This window comes from Poecilia latipinna, unplaced genomic scaffold, assembly GCF_001443285.1.
Source record: "Poecilia latipinna isolate Pla-1442-1.1 unplaced genomic scaffold, P_latipinna-1.0 Scaffold1178, whole genome shotgun sequence".
NCBI lineage: Eukaryota > Metazoa > Chordata > Actinopteri > Cyprinodontiformes > Poeciliidae > Poecilia > Poecilia latipinna.
This window is the reverse complement of record NW_015113794.1, coordinates 71,855-80,279: the sequence shown is the minus strand read 5'-3', so window position 1 is coordinate 80,279 and position 8,425 is coordinate 71,855. Positions and strand designations below refer to the sequence as shown.

General features: G+C 38.9%; 1 protein-coding gene across 2 annotated transcripts; it reads left to right on the top strand.

Moving 5' to 3' along the window:
• Positions 1 to 1,073: 1,073 nt before the first annotated feature.
• On the top strand, positions 1,074 to 7,547 carry LOC106960357 (arf-GAP with dual PH domain-containing protein 2-like). 2 transcript variants are annotated; one of them, XM_015053421.1, is made up of 11 exons: positions 1,078 to 1,387; positions 1,808 to 1,938; positions 3,254 to 3,345; positions 3,514 to 3,602; positions 4,366 to 4,478; positions 4,567 to 4,713; positions 4,890 to 4,973; positions 6,469 to 6,531; positions 6,617 to 6,694; positions 6,840 to 7,068; positions 7,161 to 7,547. In XM_015053421.1, exons 1-11 carry the CDS (start codon positions 1,300 to 1,302, stop codon positions 7,187 to 7,189), a joined length of 1,143 nt encoding a protein of 380 aa, XP_014908907.1. In that variant the 5' UTR covers positions 1,078 to 1,299; the 3' UTR covers positions 7,190 to 7,547. The 2 variants fall into 2 exon arrangements, with proteins under 2 accessions (XP_014908906.1, XP_014908907.1); XM_015053420.1 differs by having other exon boundaries at positions 1,074 to 1,387; positions 6,840 to 7,547.
• Positions 7,548 to 8,425: the final 878 nt, after the last annotated feature.

Genomic DNA, 8,425 nt, shown 5'->3' with positions numbered 1-8,425 from the left:
GGAACCCCACAGTCCCGAAGCTCAAAGACGGCCCTGAAAACCAAGACAAAAAAGGTGCTCACTGATTTTCGGAAAACAGTCCCATCTGTTTTTGTAAATAAATGTGAAAAAAGATGAGAGAATATCAACGTTCAAGTTTCTGGGAAAACACATTTCCTACCCTCAATGACTGTCCTTCCTGAGAACTCTGAGAGAGAGAGATTAAATTGCCACAACCACTGCTCTGCACATCATAACTTTGTTGAACAGCAGTTCTTCATCTGACAGGGAGGCCCTACAGAGAATCATTAGTTACACAGGGAATAATAAACGCATAACTACCTGATGTAGTCACGTTTACCACATACGTTTCAGTCATATTTCCAACTATAAATCTCATATTTCTAACTATAAAACTCATCATTAAGATACCACATGTGACTCTTAAATGTCTTTCAATGAAACAGTGAACATTTTTTGTTGTTGTTGTAAATGATTTCTTGTTGCAAAGAGTCCAACTTCTTCATTGGCGGTAACTGACATATCTGCTTTTGTTAATGATGTTTGCTGCATTAGTGAAACATGATATAACCATCTCTGACTACAGGGTATACAACAAGCTTTTGGATGCTTCCTTATTCTGTATAGGCAGTTGTTCAGGTCAGTGTGTCCAAACCTTTCCTCCCTTCGTCTTCATGCACAGTCCCTTACTCGCTCGTGTTCAACCTAATCAGGTGTGTTTGTGTCCCTTAAAAGTCCTGCTCTGATACCAAATATGGTTCTCCATATAATCTACAAAGCATCTCATACCTTGTTTCTGCTGTTGAAGTGTTAGAAAAAAGTAAGTGGATTGTTTAACAAATTATATATCTAATCAAGTGAAAAATTTAAACAGAGGGGAAAAAACAACTAGTGCCTTATTCTTCCTTTAGGTAGAATACTGTAAACTGAAGGTAATAGTTATACACAGTTACAGTGTAACTCCACCACCAAGATAAAATCTCATCCTTGCCAGTCAAACTCCAACTTTTTTTTATGAGCTGCAAGCCAATAAGCTGATACGGTAAGTCAATCGCTATGCAGCAAAGTGGCGTTTGTTTCACTTCCTTTCTAAGTTATTTCTGGACCTCTGTGTTTTGTATGCAGAACAATAAACTTCATGATGCTGCCCTGTTAAGAGGAAATACTGGCCCAGTGAGAAGAAACTGTGTTTTTATCTACCCCAGAGCAGAACAGCTCAGAGTGGAGCCAGCATGGAGTTGATGCCTAGTAGCTGTTTCCTCTGGCTTTAGCTGTCTGGGTGACAGCGAACTTTCCTCTATGGCCAGTCAGAGCAGAAACAACAAAATCCTTCTGGATCTGGTGCAGCAGCCGGGAAACAACCAATGTGCTGACTGTGCAGCTCCTGGTGAGTATGCCCTCTCAGATTTATGATATCTGGACATTTTGTACTGCATACTAAGGTTTTCAAAACTTTTTTTTTTTTTTTTATCCATTCCTGATTATATTGTAATGGTTTTATTTAACAAAGTGAAAACAGTAAATAGTCGCTTGGAGCCACGTGATGTTTTGATGAGCAGAGCATTTAAAGTTGTGTTTTATTGCTTTGGTCACGTTTTAGTATAAAGCTGTATTAAGGGAAGCTCTGTCTCCTGTATAACTATGTTACGACCCAATTGTTCCTTTTATAACTCCCAGCATTTGGTACTATGAGGGGAGTTTAGACAGTATTTGCCTGTGTGACAGGAAGACATAGACAGAATACTAACTTTTTCATCTGCTTTGGTCCGTCTCACAAAGTAAAAATTGTGGTGTTTCACTCTCACAGAGCCTGACTGGGCCTCGTACACTCTTGGCGTGTTTGTGTGCCTAAACTGTTCGGGCATGCACCGCAACCTGTCCACAGTCAGCAAAGTGAAATCCATACGCCTCGACTACTGGGAAGATTCATTAGTGCAGGTAGTGATTTGTAATATAATAATATTTTTTTCTTTCCAGTTTGCTTGCGAGATCGTTTTTCTTTCAGTGTCTGACCAGATTTTCCTCGAATGCACAGTTTTGTGAAAGAGACGCTGTTTCAGTTCCTATGGGTTATTTTTCTTGTGGGAAAAGTTGAAATGTTTTTCAAAAATAATTATTGTACCATCATTATCAGCATTAAAGATTTTTCACAAGAGAAAAACAGCTGACTCCACAGACATCACTTAGAAAGTAAATGACAATTACTATTGCAAATGACATAGTGAAAAGAATAGGGGTTGCTTAAAAATGATTCCAGCTTGTAAACACTGATAAACAGCAAAACCCTAAGGGAAAACCAAAATCAAGATACCAGTACAAACAGTTCATACCAGCCACACAGAGGAGGAAGACTGATTATCTGGGGAAAGACAAAAACTGCGTGCCTCTTATTCAGTTAGTTATTTATTATTAACAGTGTGTCTGCTGAACTTTGGCCAAGATTTGGTGAGACAACAGGACAATGGGCTTAAGAACTGCAGGAAACCTACAACAGAGCCGCTGAAAATGTAAAAGGACAAAGGCATTATGACGGTTCAAAAACTGTACATAAAGAGTGTTATGGGCTGGGACTTCAGTAAGAGGTTACCATGGTACCTGTTCGAGTCCTTACAGTTTAAGGGGGGCAAAAAATATTTCGATTTCATTAATATTTGTGCATGTTTTTTGCAAATACAATATTTTCTAAATTTTGAAATAAAACTGCTTGCCAACTAGTCAGAGAAGATATTTTGCTGGATGTTTACATGGATAGTAATAACAAACAAGCCTACTACACAAATGTTCCATAAAGTCTTTGTTTTTGGTGTGTTCAAGTGAGTTTATAACATTGAGGGCCTAGCATGGTTGCTAGAAGTTTTTTTTATATGGAGGACATTTATAGGAATAATCTTGTGTTTGTAAGGATTTTTTTTAAATAGGTCAGTGAGCCAAGCCAAAGGTAAGTGAGTCAAACGTCATGAAAAAGATGATGACTTCTAGTTATTAGTAGTGAATGGGGTTATACAAACAAAATCATGGCTTCTGCTTTTTGACTGATGCTTTGACAAAAAAAAAAACAAAAAAAAACATGATGTAATTTTTTCAGAGGTTGTTCATGTCCATTGTTGTCGTATGCCATAATTTACTGAAAGAAACTTTAACCTAATTTATTAAATAAAAAAGGTTTGCTTCATGTATCCATTTAACTTTAAAACATTTGAAAGAAACTCAATAAACATGTAGCATTTTAAAACCCATCATGGTGTGGTTTCAGTTCATGCAGGAGCGGGGGAATTCTGTTGCTAAAGCCTTTTTCGAGAAGTGTCTCCCTGCCTTCTATTACAGGCCACAGGAACATGACTGCATGTGAGTGACCTTTGTTGCATTTGACACTTATTCACCTCATCAGCTTAGCATAGATGGAAAGCTAATACTAAACTGTCTCAACAGGACACAAATATGGATCAAATGCTTGAGTAAATAATGAAAAAACTTCTGCCACCCAAAGCAACGTGTGTTTATGCTCTGTTTCAGAGTTCTTAAGGAACAATGGATCCGTGCAAAGTATGAAAGACGGGAGTTCACGGGAGAAAACAACGAGTTTCTGCAGACTTACAACTTTGGTGACCTTCTTGAACTTCTCAAGAACACTTAAAAGTTAAATGGTGCTGTTGTCACACTTTTCCATGTGTGTTTTTATTGAGAAAAAAACATTATCAGGGTCTAGTCCAGTGGAAATAAATCAAGTGTTGTCACATCTTTGAACACTGTATTTCTTTTGATGCACTCTTCCTTAAATAGTGCATGCGTATTGGGAGCAAGAGTGTGTGATTCACAGAGTTCTACTGCATCAGGAGAGGGTTCATTAAATTTGTTGTCTAATTTTTCAATATTTAAGAATCAAATGACCATCTCAGGACAAAAGTTCAGTCTTCTATGGATGCCCTCAGATGATCAATTGATTAACTAAATTATTCATATACCAGGCCATGCTGTCAGTTTCGCCTTCAAACATTCAGCATACCAAGCAGAATGAATGTTCACCAGCGCAGACAAAGCGGCTGCATAGGATAGCATGAGCTTAGGTGATGATACCTAAGCTCATGTACTAGGTGATTGCAGTGATAGATTGGAGTGGCATTTGAGTGATCTTGTAGCAGAGGGTGCAAGTGTGATACATGAAACTTGTGAGAGCAGCATCATCTGGGAGCAAAATTTGTTGTCTAAAAGCCTGCCTTCACATGTGACAAAATTGTGTATGCTACACTGTTAAATAACTATAGATGTGATGCTGGGTCCTTCTTTATCTACAGAAAGGATAGCTTGACAGGGGCTTTTGAAATGTGAATCTAATTTTCAATAATCTTTGTAATGTACCTACTTTAGATTTATTTGAATCAACACTATGGAAGAAGGGCAGAGACAACAAACAGTTTCTCAAGAGAATCTTTGTGCTGTCGCAGAAGGATTTCACCCTCAGGTACTTCACTAAGGAGGATGTAAGTTCTTTTCATTTTAAAAGCACGATTACATTAACTTCTTGAGAATTTTTCTCTGTACTGATTACATCTTCTCATGAAAATCAAGTCCAAGGTTGCCAAAGCAGTTATCAGCATGAAGGATCTCAACGCACATTTCCAGCCACAGAAAATCGGCCATCCTCATGGGCTGCAGATTTCTTATCTGGAGGATGAGCGTACAAGGAACCTGTTTGTTTACCATGAGAATGGGCAGGTAAAGCAATCTTCCACAACTTGTCTTAGATATCTGGGATTAGAGCAAATCCAAATATATAGAAATCATATAAATTCCTCCATTTATACTAACTAAATAAACAGACCTGGCAGAAAGTCCACTTTTACAAAATCTTCTCAGCTTTCTTAATTTGTTGTATCTCTTACTCCTTCCAGGTCATTGTATCATTCTTCACTGCTATTCGTGCCACACGCTTGGCGTATCTCCTGAAGAAACATCCCACTCTACAACACAGTGATGTGAGACAACTTTCACTCTACTTTACCAAACACTGATGTGATCAGAGTTCGTCATCTTCATTGGTTCACAATAAAACGAACATTAACCATGTTGAGTCAGACTGTAGAGCAGACTTTGTTTGAATGTGGATGTGCAACAAAACTGACACTCATAGGTCAGTATTGCGAGACAGTGTTACTTTCGATACAAAGAGTTTAATTTAACCCCTGTTCTACCTCGCCTACAGATATTTGTGTTCCTATTAGGCCCACTACCAAACCTCATGTCACAATTTATAGGCTTTGGTTACATTTGCGTTACTCCCACTTCTTTTGACTACTTCCTTTAGAGGTCACGTTCACTCCACCCACAGCATTTTCCACTGTAACACTAATTCTCTGCATACTTTGCCTCATTACCTTTAATAACATTTTCTGTCATATTAGTCTTTTCCTCCTTAGTGGCAGCTCCATCTTCACCATCTTCTGTCCACTATATCCACTGACTCTGCTGTGGAGCTTTCCTAAACATCTCAACATTTCCTCTGTCAGGTTATATACAATCTTATTCACATTTGGTCACAAAACAGTCACTGCTCAATACATTGTGAGAGATTTTATTGGTAGGGCAAAAAGAGAAGTGCATATTTATCAAGTGGAAGGAAAATGACAAATGTTTTTTGTTTACTGTTAATTGGCTACTCTAGATTACCCTTAGGTGTGTGTGTATGGTTGTGCGTCTGTGTTTACCTGTGAAGGACTGGCAACCTGTCCAGAGAGTATCCTGCCTTTTGCCCAATGACCGCTGGAGATGGGCGTCAATCCAGTCGTCTATCCTTTGTAAGGATAAATGATTATAGACAAAGGATGGATGGCTCTGATCAATTGATCAATTGATTAATTGATCAGATTCAATCTGATCGAGCAATCTGATCGAGCTTGAGGTGTTTTGCAAAGATACATGTGCAACAAATTCTTTAAACATGCAAAGCTGGGAAACAGATGCTCCAAAGAATTTGCTTCAAAGGTACTTTTAATATAGAGATTTTCTAAATGGCAGACAAGAATCATTTCCTTCCACTTTACAAATATGTGGAAGGAACCAAATGTGAAAGAGTTTCAGGGTTATTGATACTTTTACAAAGAATTGTAGTCATTTCTGACATTGTCCATGTCGGTTCCTTCCAACGGAAGTCTTAACATCTCCAGCTTTGTCTTTTTGGCACTACCTTGAAGTTATGCATCTGTTACTGCTCTGCCACTCCACTTCATACCATTCTCCTTCCCTTGACTCTTGTGTACTTCCCCTGTTTCTGTTGGACTCATCCATCTACACTACAGCAATGCCAACCAAACATGTTATTACTATAATAGTTTATGTTTATAGGAAGACTACATTTTTCCTACAGTACATAAAAATCATAGAATTGAGCTCATCTGAGCTGCTGACTATTTAAACCGCAATACATTTTAACTTAGCAATTTTACCAGTATTGTTTTTGTTTCTTTTGAACAGCTAATACCTCAGATAACAACTCATTGCCTGAAGGAGGGCTATATGGAGAAAACCGGCCCAACGGTTTGTTGTTATAGCACAATTTATGTATTTATCTGGACTAGTCCAACTGCTGTCCTTATCAGATTTCTGCATTTGTGTTTTTCAGCAACGTGAGCCGTTCAAGAAGAGGTGGTTCACTCTGTGCTCAGTGAACAGGAAACTCCTGTACTGTAAATCTCCACTGGTAATAAGCCAATCTTTTCTAATGCACATGAATGTTTTTGTTGGAGTGTATTTATAGCTTAAAAAAAAAAAAAGTAATTATTGCGCAAATTAAATATTTCCTTCCGGTTGCATTCGAAACTCTTTTCTCTGCACCGAATTGTTAGGATGCCGTGGATCTAGGCGCCGTCTTTATCGGGTCCCAAGACCACGGCTACTCCGTGTCAGAGAGCAGCGGCCGGTGCATGAGGTCGGGCCGGTGGCACTGTGGGATCACGATGGAAACTCCAAGCAGGCAGTTTGTGTTCATGTGTGAGCAGGAGCAGGAGAGAAGGGAGTGGATGGAGGCCTTCAGAAAGGTCATCTCGCAACCCATGACCCCGGAGGATTATGCCAGTACGATGATGTTGCTCCAGCTGACGCCATGCAGAACATTTCAGATCAAAGAGGCTCCCTCGCTATCAACTCTCTTTCTTGTTTCCCTACAGATGAAGCCACTTTGAGGAGAGGGAAATGACTGGGAAGTTTTGACAAAGTGACTCCTGCAGCTGGGCTGCTGTGGCTTCCTGGGGCCGATGTAGATCAGAGGCAGCTTCTTCTTACTAATAGTTATTGTTCTAGTGGACATAGAAAAGCAATTTTTTTTTCAGCATGCCTTATGTATTTAATGGAACTCAATACTGTATTTATTGAAATACTTACTTCAGATTTAAAAAAATAACTATAGTAATCTAGAATAATCACTCTAAGTTCAAACAGCACATTAACCATGTTTTGTGTATATTTTTATGTAACTGAATTTGCACATTTTTAAATCTTTTTTTACTGTCTGTGACTTAACCAAACAGGAATAAATATTAGATTTGTTTACTACATCTATCTGTTTCTCCATCTGTCTCTTCATCCATTGTGCCACTGAGCAAAGATTCTTCAAACATTTTTCTAGAAATGCATTTCAACTCAATAGCATGGCCTAATCTACATCTAGCTGAGAATGTTTGTATGAAGCGCACAAACAAAAACAACAACAACACGCATTACAGTATAACTATAAATGACCTACATATCTGTGAATATAAACACAAAAACGTTGGAACTGGATTTGAGTTTGGCTTTTTTTATTATTCAGGATCGCTTACTAGAACATAAATCTAACGGTAGAAGAGGTGCAGTACACAATATTTACCCATTGGCTAATATTAAATTTCTTAAAATAAGTCTAGTAGCAGAACCTTCCTGCTTTCCAACTCCTCTCCTCCACACGTTTGTGTATGGTGTTTTTCCATTTATTGCCACGCGTTGGCGCAGGTTAACTAATCTTTCTGTAAAGATGTAAAAAATATTCAGATGACGCACTCGGATGCATTTTTCTTGTACCAGAGAAAGCCAACTAAGACAAATGACCGACAACACAAATACCTTTTTCTATTTTAAAGCTATTCTAAAAGTGTTTATTTCAATATTACAAAAGGGACAAGTACTTTGTACGTATATCTGAGATATCTGACATGTTTAATCCTGTGTTGGCTAAAGAGAGGAGGCGTGGCGGGGCTCTGCCCGCTGATGAAGCAGTGTAGCGGGCGCAGAAACTTCCTCTGATTCGCTGTCTCGTCACGGCTGGGAGCTGAATGCCTGTCCGGCTGAGACTGGCGGCCAGGCGGAGTATTAGCTTATAGCACACCCTGCTGTCACCCCGGATGTTAAAACCGGCTGTGCGGTTCCGACATGTAGGGATGCGTCGCTCACTGGGAAC